Raw genomic sequence first — 21,260 nt, forward strand, 5'->3', positions numbered from 1 at the left:
CCCCATAGGTCCTTACAGGGGGCTGTGGCACAGCCCCAAATATCACATCTGTCCATGGACCTAAAAGCACTCAGCCTGGCTCTGGTTAGTGCATGACACGGCATAGCTCAGAGGCTTCTGAGGAGAAATAGATGGTGTCAACCAACTTGACACTGCTGGGGGGAGTGGTAGCAAAAGAGGCTATACTGGGGAAGGGGGCTTTTTTATTCCATTTTGCCCTTCCATCTTCCCAAAAGAGCTTCAGCTATGTAGTGGTACAAAATGTTATGAATAATTATATTTCAGCCAAAAGTTCTCACAGGAGATGTTTAAGGATCTTGGAGTTGTGACCTACAAGGATATGAGCCAACAGTGTGATGTGGCTGCAAAAAAGCAAATGCTATTTTGGGATGCATCAATAGAAGTATAGCTTCCAAATCACGCGAGGTACTGGTTCCTCTCTATTCGGCTCTGGTTAGGCCTCATCTTGAGTGTTGCATCCAGTTCTGGGAACCACACTTCAAGAAGGATGCAGACAAGCTCGCACGTGCTCAGAGGAGGGCAACGTGGATGATCAGGGGTCTGGAAACAAAGCCCTATGAGGAGAGACTGAAAGAACTGGGCATGTTGAGCCTGGAGAAGAGAAGATTGAGGGGAGACATGAGAGCACTCTTCAGATACTTGAAAGGTTGTCCCACAGAGGAGGGCCAGGATATGGAATAATGGGCTCAAGTGACAGGAAGCCAAATTCCGGCTGGACATCAAGAAAAACTTCCTGACTGTTAGAGCAGTATGACAATGGAACCAGTGACCTAGGGAGGTTGTGGGCTCTCCCACACTAGAGGCCTTCAAGAGGCAGCTGGACAACCATCTGTCAGGGATGCTTTAAGGTGTATTACTGCATCGAGCAGGAGGTTGGACTAGATGGTCTTAGAGGACCCTTCCAACTCTACTATTCTATGATTCTAAGTCCGGCCCTATCAAACATTCTGGTACCTGGGTTGAGCCTGGAGCTTCTTTCGAGGGCAGAACCTCTTTTATACCTTTTAAAAGCCCACTGAGACAAATAAAACGACTCTGCTTTTCAGTGAAGTGAAGCCTGAAAATTTACAATTAAATATGGTCAGGCAGGCTGATCCTCCCCCTCCCCTGCCCCAGTGGTTGGATGGTTCCCTTTCTAAGCCCACCCTCATCCCCACACGTTCACAACTAGGAAATAGCTTCGCCCACCCCCCACCCCTCCCTGCTGTCTTCTCCAAAATAGAGGAAAAAAACTCTCCAAAAGAAGAGCCAGTTGCTACAGCAATCACAAATGTCAGGTTCCATGTGGCACACAGCCGTTTCCATGGTTACGGTTCTTTTTATTGTTATTTTTGTTATTTTTTTCACCCAAGTAGAGTGACAGTCCTTCTGAGAGAGGAGACAGTGGGGAGGGGGGAAATGAGTGGGGCTCAATGGGGTTTAAGGAAAGAGGAAATTATGAGGAAAGTCAAAATGGTTGCATTGCCCTCAGCCATCCCTGTTTTATGGGGATGGTCTCTTATCTGCTACTGTTGCCTGACAAAATTGCTCTTCTTTCGGTTTGTTTGGTTTGTTCTGTTTTGGGGAGATGTCTTTTTGGAAATTTCTGTTTGTTTATTTATTTGAAAAATGTCTTTACTGTTCCTTCATTGCCAAGGCTAATCCCAGGGAGATGTGTATAAAAGAATAATATTAAAAAGAGCAATATCACAGTAAAATTCAGCAGAGGCATAAAACACTATAAAAATCAGCAAGCAAGCAAAACAACCTCAAATGATCAAAAATCATTCTGGATGGGATGAGATTGACTATTTTCAAATTTCAAGTTTTCAGAAATTATCCTCAAAACAACTGGGCAAACAGGAACATTTTTCATTTGGACTGGAAAAAAACGAGACGGCGCCAGTTGTATTCTCCCTCAGGAGGCTGTTGCAGAGCCGGGGTGCCGTCACAGAGGTTCCGTTGGTGTAACCACAGATGTACTGGAGAATTTAAATCTCTAAAAGAGCTGCCCCCACCCTCCCCTGGCAATTTTTAAAATGTATTTATATAGCACCATCAGTGTACATGGTGCTGTACAGAGTAAAACAATAAAATAGCAAAACCCTGCCGCACAGGCTTACATTCTAATTTTGACTTGAGAGTGCTTGGACATTGGTGTATTCATGCATGAATGCAAAAATGCAGTCATACGGCTTCCTTTCAAGGCCTTCGCACCGACACCTATCCAGATAGTGAATGTGGCAGATACTTATCTGAGCAGCTATTTTGTCATAGCCGCAACCGGATCAAAAGTGAGATTAAATGGCCTTAAAGCAGTGTTTGAATGCATGAATGCTGCTTACAGGAGATAGAGAAGAGGTTTTCAGAAATGTGCAGCTATGGTTGGAATCAGAAGTTACCATTCTTTGTCAGGCAGTGGCGTAACATTAGGGTCACCAACATAGTGCCCATGGGCACCAACAGACACTATGTTGGTGCCCACCAGATTCCTTGCCCCTCCTGATTTTTATTTTATTTCTTAGTTTTTATTTTTAATTAAAAGCTATTTTAAAAAACACACACCAAGCAGCACGGTATGATAAAACCCAAAAGGAAACCAGCAACAGGGCTATAACAGTGTGAAGATGTAAAAAGCACTAAAACCAGCTCCTAAAAATGTCTGAGAAAATAAAAAGGCCTTCACCTGGTGCTGAAAAAACTCCCATAATGTAGGGGCCAGATGAACTTCTGTGGAGACGGCATACCACAGGATGAGGAACCACCACTAAAAAGGCTCACGCCTTAGTAGGCACTTCATTTGGAAGGTCATCCAAAGAGGGGGGGGTTCAGAGGATGACTGTAGGGTCCAGCAGCCTTGGGCAAACCCCCCCTCAAATGGGCTCCCTTCTCACTGCCATTCTCACCAGCTGCTCTTGCTTCTATCTTGTCATTGCTTGCTCGGCAGGCAGAGAACCAGGGATCAAGCACGCTGTGGCATCTGCCGTTCTTCCATCTCACCCCCAGTGTTGTCTGGGCTAGATCAAGAGGCAGGTGAACAAACAGGTTGCAATGGGGAAGAGAAGGAATAGGTCTGGGGGCTACTGTCAGAGGGCTCCTGCTGGGTGTGGGCCCTTCGCAGGCGGCCGACCACACCTACTCTTTATGCCGTCCCCAGGGTCCAGGTAGCTAAATATGGTAGGAGATGCCATAGGGTTAAATAGGGGTGTTCCAAGTGCCATGAATGGGGTGGGTCTGTAGGTCTGAGACAGACCCCCTGCTTTGCATGCAGAAGGTCCCCAGGTACAAAAGTCTCTGAAGACTGTGTCTGAGACTCTAAAGGGCACCTGCCAGTCAGAGCAAATGTTGAGCTGGACAGACAACTCAAGCAGCCTCCTGATTAGTTTAGTCCTCTATTTAGAGCCATGAGGACTGGAATCTTATTCGGTATTTAGGGGAAGGACCATAGCTCAGTGGTACTCAGAAGGTTCAATCTCTGGCATCTCCAGTGAATGGGAAAGACTCCCCTCTGCCTGAGACCCTGCAAAGCGGCTGCCACTCAGCTCAGACAATATAGGGCTAGACCAGGGGTTCCCTGGCCTTTGTGGGCGCATCTGGCAGTTGGAAGAAGTGTCCTGGGCACCACTACAAATTGGCTGCTGTAGGGGGTCAGGTGACAACCACAGAAAGGAACATTGTGTGTGCTTATCTCTGTAGGTGTATGTCCTTCTGTGTGTGTGTGTGTGTGTCTTTCCTGTCTGTCTGTCTTTCTCTCTCTCTCCCCACCTCCCTCTCTGGCTCCTCCCTCCCTCTCTCCCTTTTCCCTCTCTGGCTCTTTCCGCTCCTTCTCTCCCCACCCCTCTTTGGTTCCTCTTTTCCCTTCCTTCCTTCCTCCCTCCCTCCAGCTTTTCTTTCTTCCTAGACAAAGAAATAGTCTGGCCTGGTTTATGGCAGCTTCCTATGTTCGAAAGACTGCTTGGGTTGATGGAATGCTGAAGTGTATGCTCTACGTAAGATCAGTGCTTGAATTATGGTGGTGGTGGGGAAGTAGAAAGGCCTTTAAGGGTTTCTCTCTCCCATGCCCAAGTTTAGCCAAATCCTGGCCACGTGTAAAAAGAAAAGGAGAAAACCCTAAGCCCGGTGTCAGAAAAGGCAGGGGAGGGGGAGCCAGGCCTTCTCTGGCCTCTGTAGTTCCACTGGGCAGTTTCAAAGTGTCCAATCTTCTGCACATCTACTCAGAAGTTAAACCCCATTGTGCTCAATGGGACGAGATCCCAGGTAAGTGTGTATACAAGATTGCAGTACCAACACTTCTCAATTTGGGCATGCGGAAGAGTGAATTTGTGACTTTATTTTATGGTTTGCATGGGTCAGGTGTACCCATTTTGCGCAACGGCATTGTATGTTGTTGTTGTTGTTATTCACACTATTTCCAATGTCCAGAGTGAGTGTTGTTGCTTATATAACCAAAAACGCACCACCCATGCACAAGAGGGAGCTATCAGTAGGCTTGGGGGACCCCTAAAGTTTGCGGAGAAAAATCTTCAGGGGGAAGGACGTTAAAAGACAGCCCACTGAAGATTTAGCATGCTCAGAGGCCATGGAATACTGGCTGAGTATTGGACGGGGGAAATGGAACATGCAATAAATTAACCTGGAAGAAGGAACCCTGGTTGGAACCCTGAGCAGGAGCACTGCAACATTTGTTGCAGGTCCCACTTGTTGTTAAGTGTTATTGACACTAAGCATTTCTGTAGCACTCCAAAACACTTAAAGCTTTGCTAATGTTTGGCCTCTCTCTCTCTCTCTCTCTCTTATTTTCTGCAGATGGCACGTCCAATCCAGGTGAAGCCTGCGGACAGCGAAAGCCGTGGAGGTAGTTGTCATCTCTCCTTGTTAATATTGTCGCTCACTCTGTTGCAAACTCCTCTGTATGGCGTCCCACTTTTGATATGCAAAATATGGGCCCTTGTGAGGGAGCCTAGGAAAGCGGAGCCTGAGCGTCTAACTTGGAAGGTCCAGGGGGTGGGGCCAGGATGCAATGATTGGTGAAGGTTCAATGTGGTGTGATGTGTCAAGTCCCTGCTCAGCCAGCCCCTCTCTCTTAGCCTAACCTACCTTGCAGGGTTGTTATGAAGAACAGATGGAGTTGGGGGAAAGAACATGTATGCCGCCACAAACTTCTTGGTGGAAAAGTGGGATACAATTACTGAGACTAGATGATGATTAAAGTAGCACTTTCAAAATCTAAGTAGACTACATTATCTTCCAGTCATATATGTATATATTGTATATCAGTACAATAATTCATCATACTTTCAGACTAATCTTACTTTTACTGATTACTCTGTAATTTATTCAATTATTTAATAGGAATTCACTAATTGTATCCAATTCATCACACGTAAAGTAGGGTCTTTATTATATTAACAATAAAAACAACAAAAATTGTCTAGACAATTATGGCTGTATTTTGCGGGCCCTCTTGCTCATTATGTTGAGTGGGGCCCTAGTCACCTGCCCTACAGTCTTACCCTAATGGCACCCTGTGGAGGCTGATGGCTCCCATGTCAGTGCAACAGTGAATTTTCTCTGGGTTTCAGTCAGAACTATCCAAGCCTCCACTGATGGCAGCACTGAATAGCCACTGATGGACTTCTGTTTCATCAGTTTGTCTGATACCTCATTGGTTATGAATTCCATACATTTCATATCTGTTATATCCTTTCACTGAACCTTTTTACATAAGGCTTTTTAATTGTGTGCCCCTGATTGCTCATTCACAGGTGATTACTGGTCCTTTAAATGATGTTGTCACCCTCCAGGGCCTCTCATGTTTTGCCGCCATTATTGCGTGTTTTTTTCCCTAATGAGGAGAGTCTGGGTTTTTTTCTTATGACACTATAGAAGCCTCACGTAATTCTGCAGTGCCACCTAATAGTGGAGTAATGGAATGTATAGAAAGGCAGGGAAACACACACACACACACCCTGGAAAAACGCACATGAAAAAGAGCTGATCATAATCCTGCAAAGAATCCGGAAGTAGAAGCCTCAATAAATGTGAAGGATAAAAGCCTCATTTAGAAATGTTTAGTGTCTTGGGCTTTCCGACAGTCAGCCCAACTGGGTGACTAGTAGTGTTCCGAGAGACAGGGAGATTTGGGGAGTGGCCATAGCTGCATGATAGAGCCCCTGTTTTGCATGCAGAGGGTCCCAGGTTCAATCCCAAGCATCTCCAGGTAGAAGGATCAGGTAGCAGGTGCCTGAGAGTGCAGAAAATTGCTGCCAATGTTGGGCTAGATGGACAGAGTCTGACCTAGTGTCAGGCAGCCATGGATCTCTGTGTTCCTATTTTCTCTTTCACCACACTGCTCTTAATTTCATAAAACATATATGTTTAGCCTTGGGGATGATCTACTGCAGCTCCAGGACAGTGCTGTGGTACACAACCCTTTGAGGTATACCACTTTGTGACACCAGTGGACAATGACTGATTGAATGTTCTCCCATGTGTGTCTTTAAATACAAACAAACCACATTGAATAAAGAAAGCTAGGTTATCAGCGTCAAGGGTAGCCTTCCCCCCAATGAACTAGTTGTCTAAATGCAGGGATACTTTTTGTCTTTATTTTGTTATTTTAGCATGTGGGAACATTTAAACCTGTAATTCCTGTCCACATTCCAATCACCTCCCTGCACCCCAACCCTTGAACCACAAGAATTTGGATTTACAGAGCTTGTTCCTCTTTCTTCTCCTGATCCATCTAAACCATGTACCCTCCTTGCTTTCTCCATGTCTCACACTTTAAATTACTAACCCCCATTGTCATCAAGGTATCCTGCCTTTGCCTGTGGAGGTTTCTTCCTTAAGCCACAAAAGATCCTTTCCATCCCCCTCCCTGGTCCAGAAACGATGAAATCTCTCTCTCTTTCGCTCTCTATCTTTGATTGTTGGAGTACCGTTTCTATGGAAACCCATCATTTCCCAGGGGCTGCTGTAACTCATGGCCAGATGGGCAGCTTGGATGTATTTGGGGAAGGAAGAAGGCTGTGTAGTAGCAAAGGATAAGACGATGATGAGATTTATTTCTTCTTTTAAAACACACACGAGAAAAGACATGGCAGCGTTTGTTGTTAAATAAATGAGGTCATGTGGATAATCAGGTGCTGGAATTTCCCCCAACCCTTTTCCTCTGAATCCTCCTCCAGAAACTATAACCAGGCTTAAGCCCATATAATTGCATCTGGAACCTGGAAAGCTGCCTTATACATGAGTTCACCTAGCTCAATATTGACTGGCATCAGTGGCTCTTCTGAGTCTCAGACAGGTGTTTTTCCAGCCCTGCTTGAGGAATTGAATCTGGGACCAGTGCTGGGCTGCAGTCCCTCCTTGCTTCCTGTTATGTTCTCTTCCCTCTCTTCTTCCTCTGCTGTGAAGTGCCTGGCCTGACTTTACATCACGAGTCTGTAAAAGTGATGGTGGGGAGAGAGGAATTTGACACTTGTAGTTTCATCCTTAGATTGTAAGGGCCCAGCAGTCACAGACTCTCTCCCTCTCTCCCCCCCTCTCTCTCTCTCTCTCTCTCTGTGTGGCCAGTAAAACTGTTAAGGACAACGTTCTTCTTGTTGCAGTTACTTACTTTAATTTTTACCCTGTCTTTTTTCTAAGATGCACAGTTCTCTCCTCCAACCTCCATTTTATCCTCAAAACAACCCTATAAAGTAGATTAGGCTACTCAGAGACATTCTTGGAAGCATGGAGATTTGAACCTTGGTCTCCCCAGTCCTAGGTGTGAGGTGAATGGGTTCAGTTGAATTAATGGATTGACAAGCATTGGCTAGATGAGGAGGATAAGACCGTCAATGACTACTAGTCATGATGGCCGTACGTAACCTCCAGTATTTGAGGCAGTAGGCCTCTCTGGGAAGGCCTGGGAAACAAGCCTGGGAAACAGAGCTATTACACACGACTCCTGTTTGTGGGCATCCCATAGCGTTTGGTTGGCCGTTGTGAGAACAGAATGTTGGAAGTGCTTGGCCAGCTGTGGTGAACCTGTGGCCCTCCAGAACTTGTTGACGATTGCCCATGCTGGCAAGGGCTGATGGGAGATAGGTTTCACCCAAGAGACAAAAGTCCTTTGGCTTCACTTGGGACAATTCTTCTTATGTTCTTATGATTAAAAGAAAAAGGGGGGAAAGAGGCTGCCCCTCCCCAATTAATCTGACAGCACACTTACAAAAATTAAGTGCATCCCCTCCCACCTAAAAGAGAAGGGTGGATGCATCTTTTAGCATGATGTTATTTGCTGCAACATACACACACATACTCATAGAATAGTAGAATTGGAAGGGGCCTCTAAGGCCATTGAGTCCAACCCCCTGCTCAATGCAGGGCTCCACCTTAAAGCATCTCTGACCAATGGCTGTCCAGCTGCCTCCTCAAGGCCTCTAGTGTGGGAGAGCCCACAACCTCCCTAGGTCACTGGTTCTGATGTCATCTCCATCATAATCTATATATCTCCATCATAATCTATATATTTATAAAAACCCAGTCTCCTGACTTTGCACTACCCTCTAATGCAGGGTCAGTCTGAAGGTAGATTGGGATCAATTGTTAGATCTCTGGGTGATTTAGAATAGATCGGTTTTTGAACCCCAATAGTTTAACCATAGCAAGGAAAAATGGGGGGGGGAATTAAAAACTGCCACCCATGGCTGGTTTTGTGCTAATTGCTTATCACTTGACTCTACTGTACCTTCACCTGTAAAATGGGAGTAATAATTCATTGTCTTTAACGAGGTATTTGTGCCGCTTTGGTCGTTTTGAGTTAGAATCCCTGATTTTATGGTAACTCAGATATAAATTTGTATGCATATATGGCTCATGGGGTGCAGTAGATAATTGCTTCTGTTGCCACACAAACATCGTTTTGCATCTGGCTGTGATTTATGGATCTTGGGATTCTAGTACCCCCTCCCCAAAGTAGCCTGCTCACTAGGGTGGGGCTATGCAGATCAGAGCAGACTTCCATCTGAGTAGGCTGGATTAAATGGAATTGCCTGGAGCAAAGGGCAGAACTAACCCTGAGCTCAATTGGTTGTCCTTGAATGCACCTTGTACGTCCTCCCATGTCCCATCAACTCATATGGGGGTGGGGGGTCTGCCCCCTATTGACAAGGACTCGGCAGATGAAACTATCTCCATTTTGTGCAAACGGATGTGTTACACTTTCCCTCAGATTCCTGCTCCATACAAACCTTACATCCGTCCACAACGTGCCAATCATAATCGCAGGGATTTTGCTATCAATAAATAATGCACAGGCTGGTGGGGGTGAAGTTGGGAGAGGAGGAGGATCTGCTCCCTCTCCCTGCTCCGAATCTGCGCTTTACGGATATGTGGGTTGCCACGACGACTCTTACTGCGAAAAAGCGTGGCCGTCAAATCTGGTGATGCTCATCGTTTCAGGCAGGCATTGCGCTCGGGGCCACCCGCGTGAGATGCGGAAACAAGATTCCAAAGCATCGGAGAGACTTCAGTGGTTTTGTGTCTGGTGCCTTAGTCATCCCCCTTAGGAAGGGCTCCCCCACCCTGATCCACCCTGCATTTTTTTCTAACGGGTATCAAAAATTGTCATAGTAAGAGAGGGAGAGGATGTTGAACAGCATGGAGTTTTGTACCAATACTATTTATTGGTCACATTTTTAATACCTTGATAACGGGGTTGTTTTCAATGGTGCATCTCCATTTCTAGTTGCAAATTGGGCCCTGAGCTGGGATTTGAACCCTGCTATACCATGCATGAATTTTCTTGATAATTTAGGGCCTAACTATGCATTATATGAAAGGTCCATCTCAGATCTCCCAGCAAAATTTGCTTCTGTGGAAAAACAGCTGCAAGGAAGAGATTTGGATCATGGGCACAGCCGAGATGAAAAGGGGGTCAAATTCTTTCTCCTGTGTCATAATACCAATCCAAATCATACCCCATCCAGCATAAAGCTCCATCACACCTACCCATTTGTTTTCCCTCAAATTATCCCATAGTATATGAAAGCTGTTGTTGAGCTCCATCACACCAGCCTCTGTGCCTCCGCTCTCCTCCGGCGCACACCCCTGGAGGGCTGGGCCAGTCTCCGCAGTGCACGCTTGGGGGCTGCTGAGGGAGGCCCTGCTCCTTGTCTTCCTGCTCCAGCGCACACCCTGGGAGGGCTGGGCCTGCTCTGGGGTGCTTGCTTGGGGGCTGCCGAGGGAGGTGGCTCTGCTCCTCCTCATCCTTCTGCGCGCCCAGTGGCCACTTAGAATTCAAGAAGAATCACACTTTCCGAGGGGCAAAATACATCGCCAAGGTGGGGGGGTGGGAGAGAACCTCAATCACAGCCGGACATAGTTGACATTATCCAAGTCCTTCACCACGATAGCAGACTAAAAGGTGGGCATCATGGGAGTCTTTATCATGAAATTCGCCATGAAAGCACACCATCAGCCTGGTTGTAATGATCCGAGGTGTGGGAGGCAGGAATCTAAGGTTAGGCTGCCAGGACTCAGAAGAGCTAGGTGTAACAAAGCTCCACACCCACAAGGTAATCTGGAAAGGTCTTACTTTAATAACACAAACAAGATATGGCAAGGCAAAGCAACAGTCCTGGAGGAAGCAAGGTTCAGGGCTCCCACTCCAAGCAGTGCCAGAAACTAAGGCAAAATACAGGAACGAGCAGAAGTCAGAGTCCGAAAGCAAACCTGAGTCTGAGCGGGGCTGGAGGCAGGAGACGTGATCTAATGAAGAGCAGGATCCAAGAAAAGCAAGGTTCTAACAGGGCCAGAGGCAAGGGACGTGGTCACAGCAAAGCAATGATCCAGGCAAGGTGCAGCAGGCTACAGCAGATCCAGAAGACCGTGTTGCTGAGGCAAAGGCTAGCACAGAAATGCTGGTCTTATATAGTCCTTACCCTCGCTGCTCCCAGCTGATCCACATTAGCCCACCCTGGAGTGCTGCTGGCAAGGGGCCTAAGTCCTGCGAGCACTCTGCAGCAGAACAGCCCCTGACCATAGACCTGGGTCCTACGAATACTCAGCACCGGCACAGATCCTGACACTGGTGTGATGGAGCTCTTAGAACAGAGGGGAAAACTGTAGGCACAGCTAATTGGAATTCTGAGGAGAGTGTGTGTGTGATTTGAATCAAGGCTACTGGACAATGGGGAAGTATTAGAAATCCCTTCCCCATTGAGCTTGTGCAGTGAGGGAACACCTTCACTTGTGTTCCCCAGCAGCTGGTACACAAAGGCACATTGCCTCTAATACTGGGAGCAGCATATAGCCATTACAACGAGCAGCCACTGATGGCCTTATTTTCCCTGAACCTGCCTACCCCCCTTTTAAAGCTATATTTGGGCACCTGTAGCAGTTTGCCCTCAATACATGGGTATAGTGTGTAAAATTACAAATGACTTGCCCACAGAGATGCTCGCTCACTCTGTTTTTGACTCAGATTTGGAAAGGGACAAGCTGAGAGCACTGAGTGATGCAGAGACACAACCTGAAGTTATTATTATTATTATTATTATTTATTTATATAGCACCATCAATGTACATGGTGCTGTACAGAGTAAAACAGTAAATAGCAAGGCCCTGCTGCATAGGCTTACAATCTGGATACTTCTGCTTACGTTGCTGCATTGCAAATAGGTATAGGCAAATCTGTTGGTTTTAATTTCTCCCACTTCTGATGTTGTTGTTGAAAACTCAAGTTCTTACTCTCCGGAATATGGAGAACTTCGTAAATTTTTGGCAAATGCGTATCAAAGTGGAACTGAAATGAAATTGTCACCCAACCCTAACTGGAAATACCTAAATCATTGGATGTGCAGATTAGGTGGAATTCCCTATTCAGCGGAAGCTGCCCATTGTATGTCTTTATGAGTCCTGGTTCCCCTTCTTGCAATCGTCCTCCGAAGGGAATTCTGCCACATTTTTTCAACAGGTGCTATTGAATCTTGCAATCACTCCCTATTATTTATTTATTTATTTAAAATATTTATATCCTGGCCTATATCACTAAGATAACAGGGTTGTGTACAGATAAAAATATACAGTATAAAACAATAAATATACACAGTTAAAAACAAATTAAACCATAATACAAGTTAAAACAATATATAATTTAAAAGCAATAGATGCAGTTAAAACAGTTTAAACAATGTGCGAGTGAAGTGCCATGAAGTGACGCAGCAGAAATTCCTGCCTTCAGAATAGCCTTCCTGTTGTATCTCTTTATGACTGTTCAGGTTCTGCTAAGGCAAAGCCAAGCAAGGCAAACTCCAGGTTTTAGCAGTCACGACAGTGACTCACTGCCCTGGGCTTGATTTCTTAAAGTTAGGAACATCTCACCACACCAAAACAAGGAATTACCCTCCCTATGAGGAACCCACCTTCTTTCTGTGTGGGTCACTCCAGGTGCAGCTCACATTCAGCAAAGGAGGTACAGTCTGAACAGCGACTTCTACAGAGATCTAATGAGCAGACTCTTCCAAAGCTGTGTGACTCAGCTGCATTTTGGGATTAGTTCAGTTGATCTAATTGCACTCCATGTAGAGACATGCAGATTGGCTCATCTCCTCAGAGAATGCTGATTGGAAGGAGACAAGTTCAGAGCAGAGACTCACACAGAGTTACTACAGTAGTGCTTTAAGAACATAAGAAGAGCCATGCTGGATCAAATTGAGGGTCCATCTATCCAGCACTCTGGTCACACAGTGACCAACCAGCTGTCAGCCAGAGATCAACAAAGCAGGACACAGTGCAATAGCACCCTTCCGTCCATGTTCCCCAGCAACTGGTACATATAGGCTTAGTGCCTTAGATACTGGAGGTAGGACATAGCCATCAGGCTTTGAGCTCACAGGAGCCTCGAAATGGGTTTAGTACACACCCATGCAGACATAGCCCCCGTCTATACAACAACGGGATTGCTCCCGAAAACCAGAATTTTCGTAGATTCAAATCTATGCAAAGTGCGTCACACTGCAGCATCATTTATTGCCTGATTTTTTTTGTAGTGCAGTTATTAATGCACATATGCGCACATATAATGATACGATGGTATGGAGTATAGAGGAAGGAAACTATAAATTTTATCTGTGGAGCTCCACAGATTCATAGAAGAGGAAAACTGAGGGTGGAAAGGAATGAGGCAGCAGAGGAGGATGCAAGAGGGGGACTGAACAGGTCTCCTCTCTGTTGCTGCTTGTTCCCCCTTTTTGTTTTCATTTTAAAAGCTGTATCTGCCCGTTCCCCATATAGGAGGAAAAGTGAGTGGGGAAAGGAACGAGGCAGCAGACAAGGATGTGAGCGGGGGACTGAACACATCTCCTGTCTCTCGCTGCCTGTTCCCTGCTTTTTGTTTTCATTTTAAAAGCTCCATCTTAATTCAACAGGAAAATGGTGGGAAGGAACGAGGAAGCCAGAAAACACGATAGGTGGGAAGCCAGGGGATCACCCAATCACTTTGTCCTACCCTCAAAGCTCCACCCACATGTCAAAATGTGATTTAACTCCCCCAAGGACTCATAACTATGATGCAGTGCAAACTTGGACATTGATCAAACGTCGCAGTAAATCGCAAATGCGAACCTGCGCATTATTGCATTAAAAACCCGGCGCAGCAGCGTCATGTGTCCTGAAATGCGAATCTGCGCATTTACGTCAGGGTAAAGAAGCCATATAGACATCTCCATAAAACACACCAGCGAATCAGAAGGAGACAAACCCAAAGGATCAAATCATGCAGAGGTAGACCAGACACCCTCCTTCGTGGCTGTGTCCTGCCGGGCTCAAGGAAGGCTTTCATTATTTAGCACACTGCACTAGTGGTTCTCTTGCGGCTTGCAATTTGGGATGACCACCCTATGCAGTTGCAATTCATAATCACTTTCCAAAACAAAACGGGGGGGGGGGGATGTTTCCAGGTCATTGCACTCACCAACAGATAGCGCCCCCTTCGCAATTACTCCTGACACACGTCATGTTAAATTGGTTTCTCTTTCCAGCCAAGCCCTCTGATCCTGTCGCTTACAATAAGGGCGCTTTTCGCACAGCTTCTTGGATGCTGCAGCTTGACACGTTCCCAACCTTCGTCACCCCCCCCTCCCCGGCGGGCATTTGTACGACGCCCTGCTGCAGGGAGCGTCACATTTTAATCCTTTTGCCGAGATGACGTTTCAATAAAGCTGGGAGTGAGGGGAAGAAGGAGAGGGAATGGTACACCCCCTGTGGGGCTGTGGTGTGTCCAGAAATCTATCTGAAATCTGGGAACGCTACTTACATTCAGCCTGGTGATATCTGATTGCAGCATCTTCTCTTTTTTTAAGCCCCCAAATGACAGCCCAGAGGCCGTAAAAAGCCACTGTTCTTTGTTAGTACAATGCAGAGGAGGTCTTGCAAGGAGACTGAGAGCTCAGCTCTTGCAAAGCTTTAAGTTGTTATATTTATACATAGTGGTCTTGAAGCAGATGGCGATGGGAGATGTCTGCCCTAAAGCAGGCTACAATCTAAGGGCCAAAATATATATTATGTTGTAACTCCATGTTGGGCACTCCCAATACAGTTTTGATTTAAAACAGTGGTTCCCAAAGTGGGCAGTACCACCCCCTTGGGGGTGGTGGGATTGCATAGGGGGGGCGTTAAGAGGCAAGGGGTGGCAGGGGGGCAGCTAAGAGGCAAAGGGGCGGCAGGGGGGCGCTCGAGGTGGTCTTTTCTGAGAAGCGCCTCTCCAGTAGGTCTTAAGACCCAGGGACATTTTTATGGGAGAAGGTAGTTTGGTCCCAAGCCATGTAGGGGAAGAATCCACACATGTATTAATACTGTTTAAGAAGAGTCCTTTTAACGGTGAATTGAAATGTTTCAAAAGCACCAAAACGCTAATGAAGAGACATAACCTGCTTGGTGTGCCCCGTCATGCTAGTTGCAAAACAGCCATTTGCTCTCTTTTCCCTCCCTCCCTTGGCAAGCCTGCGGCAGGTGCTTCAGATTTTGAATAAATATTCAATTAACTGTTACTGTTTTGAATTTTATTGTTATTATCTTCCTTAGTGGGTCATTGAAAACCACTATTCTGAATAATTATTTTTATAGTGTAGGGTAGGGGGCACTGGGAAGAGTTTGTGGAACTGAGGGGGCGGTTACCTGAAAAACTTTGGGAACCACTGATTTAAAACAACAACCAAAAGTCCCCCAGCCCCTATACCATGTCTTTATTTCAGAATCACACCCTTGGAGAAGCTCTTAGCCACTGAGGGGAAAACTTAAGACTCTTATAGAATCATAGAATAGCAGAGTTGGAAGGGACCCACAAGGCCATCCAGTCCAACCCCCTGCTCAATGCAGGAATCCACCTTAAAGCATCCCTGGCAGATGTTTGTCCAGACGCCTCTTGAAGGCCTCTAGTATGGGACTTCTTGGACTGTGGCCCACCTCCCCCATCCCCCCCCAATGCATTGCTCTATGTACATGACCTGCAATTGTAATCCAGTCAGTGTTTACTCGGAAATAAGTCTCATTGAATTTAATGGGGCTTGCTCCCATGTAAGTACGCATAGGGGGCAGCCTGAGGTTTTGTTTCAGCTGAGGATGTGAGAACGAAGGGGTTAAGTCAAAAACTCTACTGTTCTTTGATGAGGGCTTTTTTGCGGGGTGGGGGGGAGAGAGAGAGGTGCTGTCAACACCACAGTCTTAAAATCCATTTAATTTCCACAGCTCCTCCAGGTGCCCTAGGAGCTGTAATTCCCTGAAGGCACCTGGGATCTCTAATAGCTGTGTTTTAGCACCTTTTCCCAAAGCTCTAGTACTCTGTGCTAAATATATATTTTTAAAAAACATTCTGTGGCAAGGTAATCCACATTCTAGGACAAAGAAAGCTGGATTCTTTGACCTATAATGAATTATAGAAATTATGCCTGTGGGCATGATTTCTCTTGTGTTACATAATTTATTTGTCAGTGTTTACTATTTTACACAATGTATTCCCTTTCTTCTAATGGTGGGAAATGGTACTGAAACATTCCTATACGGTGGAGACTTTATTCAGCCATCGCTCTGGCTTTTGAGATTTAATGAGATCCTGGACCACAGCATATCTTCAAATCGATAAGTACTAGAAATGTCCTCATTTAAAAAAATACACACGAAGATGAACCGGCAGCTAGGGACGCATTCTGTGGTTTTCCAGAATGACAGCTGACACGTAGCACGGGTTGTGTGTTCGTATGGCGCCAACATTAAACTCCGTGCCATTGTCATGGCACCCACAATTCCCACAACTTAGAATCATGGGAACTGCTATTTTCTGGAAGGGATCTCTAACAGAACCTTTGTCCCCTTCAGAAATTATTGGCCTCTCACAGGTGGTATATTACCCCTGTTAGACTGTGCCATATTAATGGCAATATGTCCCCTCTCTGTTGGAGTGGTTGCTCCGTTCCTGGTACTTACAGTCACCTTTGGTGGGAATGTCAACAAGTCAAAACTTTTTGGTCAAGGGTTTTCCAATCCATTACAAACATTATCTGTACGCTGCCATGAGATCTTAATGATATAGGGCAGGATACAAATGTTTTTGTGAACCGCCCAGAGATCTTCAGCTATTGGGCGGTATAAAAATGCAATAAATAAATAAATTTTAAATAAATAAATAATAAATTATTCACCTTGAAGTAGAAACTGATCCAGCACTGGCTCTACTTTCTACTTTTAGGAATGCCAATAGAAACATTATTCCCAAAGCCTTGGTCACCCACTTGCTGGTTGCAGCCAGGTGGGACATTGCCCACTTCTGGAAAAGCCACAGACCTTTTGACCATCAATGCTGGTTTGATAAGATTTGGATACTAGCTTTAAATGATAAGTTGACTCAATGTAGCAGGTTAGCAAGAGGGGAAATAACATCAGATGCATTTTTTTGAAAACTGGTTGGACTTTTTTTCATTTATTAATATGAATCCTGGCGAACCTAGGCCTCCACTGACTCAGGAATCCTTTTGGTCAGAAGGTCTAACTTAACCTGCATCTTTTTCTGTACAAGAAAGTATAGATTTGGTTAAGATTTCTATATTTACTAAGTGCTTATTGAAGATATGAACACCCATGCTTTTTTACAGTGGTGCTGGGGAACATTTGTATTGTTGTTGAGTGTTTTCTTTACTGTGCGTGTTTATTGTATTTGTCCTTACTTGAAAATCAATAAAAATAGTATTCTTTTTTTTTATTATTGGCCTCAAGTCAAGTTCCTTCGGGGATTGGATCACCCCGGTCTGTTTCCTCCCCAGTCTTGAGAGATCCACAGAAAGTTGATGGTTCTGTGTTGTGTGCTTTTTCCCCCCTCCAGGGGACAGGAAGCTCTTTGTGGGCATGTTGAACAAGCAGCAGTCGGAGGAAGACATTCTCCGCCTCTTCGAACCGTTCGGTGTCATCGATGAATGCACGGTGCTCCGAGGGCCCGATGGCAACAGCAAAGGTCTATCCAATGTTTCCTGTCCCTCTAAGGGCTGGGAACAACTCTATCTGTTTTTGTCTACGCTGCAACTTCTATTAATTTTCAAAGCGAGTTAACTCTCAAGGCAGCCTGCAAAGAACTCTGGGAATTGTCACTGCAAATTCTTGGTTGGATATCTACTCATCGTTAACTTATTTTCATATTTCTACCTACTTTCTAACCAAAAGATTCCTACTTTTGACAATTCCCAGGGCTACTTGGCTGGGAGCCTTAGTAAGTTAAGCAGGCCTGAACTTGGTCTGTAGTAGTGCAGATGTATCCTTGGACATGGATGCCTGTGTATGTCCATCTGGTAACCATGAGGACTAGGAAATTGTGGATCTTGCTTTGTGTTTAAACTAGGAGGACCATATGAAAAGGAGGACAGGGCTCCTGTATCTTTAACAGTTGTATTGAAAAGGGAATTTCAGCAGGTGTCATTTGTATATATGGAGAACCTGGTGAAATTCCCTCTTCATCACACCAGTTAAAGCTGCAGGTGCCCTGCCCTCTTTTAAATCTGGTCACTCTAGTATAGCTCCTGCACCTTTAACTGTTGTGATGAAGAGGGAACTTCACCAGGTTCTCCTTATATACAAATGACGCCTACTGAAATTCCCTTTTCTATGCAACTGTTAAAGATACAGGAGCCCTGTCCTCCTTTTCATATGATCACCCTAGTTTAAACAGAGATAATCTGAAATTAGATTTGATTGGCAGGCCAACATTTTAAGACCATTTGTAGTGGTTTCTTTTTCAGCCCTTGTAATAGCAGTAGCAATGTTCTCATACCTTCAGCAAGGTTAGCAACAAAGATCAAAAACTAACCCTGCCTTTAAAAAAAAAAGTAAAAGTGAAAGCAAATAGATTTGTGCTTTTGACACGTGCACCAAATTCACCACACTTTGTCCAAAATGGAGCACCCCTCTGCTCAAAGTGTGCTAAAACAGAACTGGGAAGGGGACATGGGAGGTTCATAGAATAGCTGAGTTGGAAGGGACCTACAAGGCCATCGAGTCCATGTTGAGGCAAGGTACAGAGAGGAGCATGGGATTGTGCTCCTTGGGTTGTGTGTTAACCCCCAGCTTCGTTCTCACTTGCTGCTTTTCTTTCTGCCTGTCCTCTTCCTTTCTCCCTTTCTCTCTCTCTCTCTCCTCTCTGACGCCCTCCAGGCTGTGCCTTTGTTAAATTCTCCTCTCACACGGAGGCCCAAGCAGCGATCCACGCCCTCCATGGCAGCCAAACTATGCCCGTGAGTAAGAATCTGAGGTACTATTACAGTTTGGGAAGGGGGATCAGGTTCCCTGGTGTTTAATCCAGTGTTGTAACTGACTGCTCACCTGGGGCGAATTGAAACCAGGCAGAGGTGACCAGCAACCAAGTAATTAAATGTCCAGTGCTATGGTGGCGCTATTGATCTAGTTCATAGAATCATAGAATAGAAGAGTTGGAAGGGGCCTACAAGGCCATCGAGTCCAACCCCCTGCTCAATGCAGGAATCCACCCTAAAGCATCCCTGACAGATGCTTGTCCAGTTCTTGCTTTTGGCTTTAAAAGAGTGTATAGGATGTCAAGGTACAAGACGGGCAACCCAACCTGCAAGTGCAGATGCATCAGCCCCACCCTGTCCAGAGCTTTGAAGGTAAGGATGTTGCCAGAAGGTCTCTGGTAAGGAGATCTAAGTGGCAACAGGAGAAGGAGAATAGCCAGACCTTGAAATAGCGGGAACCCCATATGTTTAAACTGCATTAAATCTGGGACAGGCAACTAGTGCCCTCCAGATGTTTTGGACTACAACTCCTATCAGCTCCAGCCAACGTGGCCCAATGATCAGGGATTATGGGAGCAGAAGTCCAAAACATCTGGAGGGCATTAGTTTTCCTCTTCTTGCATTAATTTTAATTTTTATGAAGTTACCATGTTAGGAATAAGTGCCAATTGCTTATCAGTTTTCCCAGTGGCCTTGCATTCATTGTTTACAACACTAGAAGGCAGATGATTATGTTCTTAGGTAGGGTGACCATAGGAAAAATAGGACAGGGCTCCTGTATCTTTAACAGTTGCATGGAAAAGGGAATTTCAGCAGTTGTCCTTTGTATGCATGCAGCACCTGGTGAAATTCCCTCTTCATCACAACAGTTAAAGCTGCTGGAGCCCTGCCCTCATTTGTATCTGGTCAAGAGGGCAGGGGTCTTGCAGCTTTAACTGTTGGGATGAAGAGGGAATTTCACCAGGCGCTGCCTGCATATGAAGGATACCTTCTGAAATTCCCCTTCCAAGATGCAGGAGCCCTTTCCTCCTGTTCATAGGGTCGCCCTATCTTAGGGTTGGCTCCAGGTTTTGGGGGAGGGGGGCTTGGCCAAGCTGCCTTCAATGGGCCCCCTCCCTCAGTGAATCTGTTGTCATTGTCACCAGCTGCTCTTGTTGCTTCTCTGTCTTATCATTGCTACCGCTTGCTTGCCAGACAGAAAGAGCACTTGCTGCTCTCCCTTCTCACTACCACTGTTCTCTTGGCCAGAGCAAGAGGAAGGTGAACAAGGAGGGTGCAAGGACGAAGAGGAGGAGCAACTCCAGGGGGCTCCTGCCAGGGGCCCCTGATGATGTGCGGGCCCTGGGAAGGTGCCTGACTTTACCTACCTTTGACACGGGCCCTGTATGTACTTCTTGATGAATCCTTCCCCCATGCTTTCTGCTAGGGATGTGCTCCGCTTCTAATCGGACCGGCAAATTAGAAGCGGAGCGGGGGGCTTCGCCTGCCCTTAAGGCGGAGGCGAAGAGGATTGGGGGGCCGGCGGAGCGTGGCGAAGAGGATCAAAATGAAGGCGGATCCTTCGCCTCGATCCGGAGCTCCGCCGGAAAGTTAAGTGGGGTTTACCGGGCCCTGCCACTGTCGCCCATGCGGCAATAGCGGCAGGGCCCAGTAACACCCCCCCGCCCTCTTCTCCCTTACCTGCCTCCGTCCGTGGTCCGTCGGCGTCTTCAATTGAGCCCGCGGACTTCCTGGTTGAACCGCGGGCTCAATTGAAGACGCCGACGGACCGCGGACGGAGGCAGGTAAGGCCCCCCCTCCCCCTTGGTCCCTTACCGGGCTCTGCCGCCGTCGCCGCACGGGGGGCGATGGCGGCAGGGCCCGGTAAACCTCCCGCCCTCCTCTCCCGGCCTTACCTGGCGCCACTCCCCTCCACTGCGGAGCTCCGATTCGGAGCTGGAGTTCCGCGGCGAAGAGGAGCGGAGTATGGGCGGAGTGGCGCGGAGCGGAGTGGGCCGATCCGAAATTTTCGGAGTGGGGGGTCCGTGCACACCCCTACTTTCTGCTATTTCCACAAACAGAAGGGACTAGAGACTTTCTTTAAAAAACCTAAAACCTAAAAAAGCTGAAAATTCAGGGAAGGCTCCAGGTGTCTCTGAATGGGGGCCGGGACTGTATGGGAAGACCCCCAGCACTCCCTCCTGATGGCTAGAACTGTGCTTTAAGAGTAGAAAATAATAGTGGAATGGCATGTTCTTCTTGGGATGGTTGGGGTTGGAGAAAAGAGGAGAAGCTAAAGCAGCAATGATGAGCAGGGCAAACAGGGCCCCTTAAGCATTATTTGCAAAGATGACTAATATCTCTTAATAAAAACCCTGTGTGTGTATGAGAGAGTCGGAGAGTTTGTAGCATCCTCCGTCATCAGCACTTCATGGTGAAGGAGGACAGGAAAGTTCTGGTTACTATGTATCCAGTTTTGTATCAGGTCACTAGGGAAGGGCT

The 21,260-nt window shown here is 46.3% G+C and overlaps 1 protein-coding gene across 9 annotated transcripts in view; it reads left to right on the plus strand.

The window, feature by feature from the left end:
• Positions 1–21,260, plus strand: part of CELF5 (CUGBP Elav-like family member 5) — a 103,908-nt gene that overhangs the window by 55,440 nt on the left and 27,208 nt on the right. For 5 of the 9 annotated variants that reach the window (XM_063147216.1, XM_063147219.1, XM_063147222.1 and 2 more), the window contains exons 3-5: positions 4,807–4,855; positions 17,363–17,491; positions 18,682–18,761. In XM_063147216.1, the coding sequence (XP_063003286.1) occupies positions 4,807–4,855; positions 17,363–17,491; positions 18,682–18,761 (258 nt within the window). Of the gene's footprint in view, positions 1–4,806; positions 4,862–10,637; positions 10,665–17,362; positions 17,492–18,681; positions 18,762–21,260 lie in introns of all 9 variants that reach the window. The other 4 variants (XM_063147218.1, XM_063147221.1, XM_063147215.1 and 1 more) reach the window with 2 other exon arrangements.

This window comes from Elgaria multicarinata, chromosome 23, assembly GCF_023053635.1.
Source record: "Elgaria multicarinata webbii isolate HBS135686 ecotype San Diego chromosome 23, rElgMul1.1.pri, whole genome shotgun sequence".
NCBI lineage: Eukaryota > Metazoa > Chordata > Lepidosauria > Squamata > Anguidae > Elgaria > Elgaria multicarinata.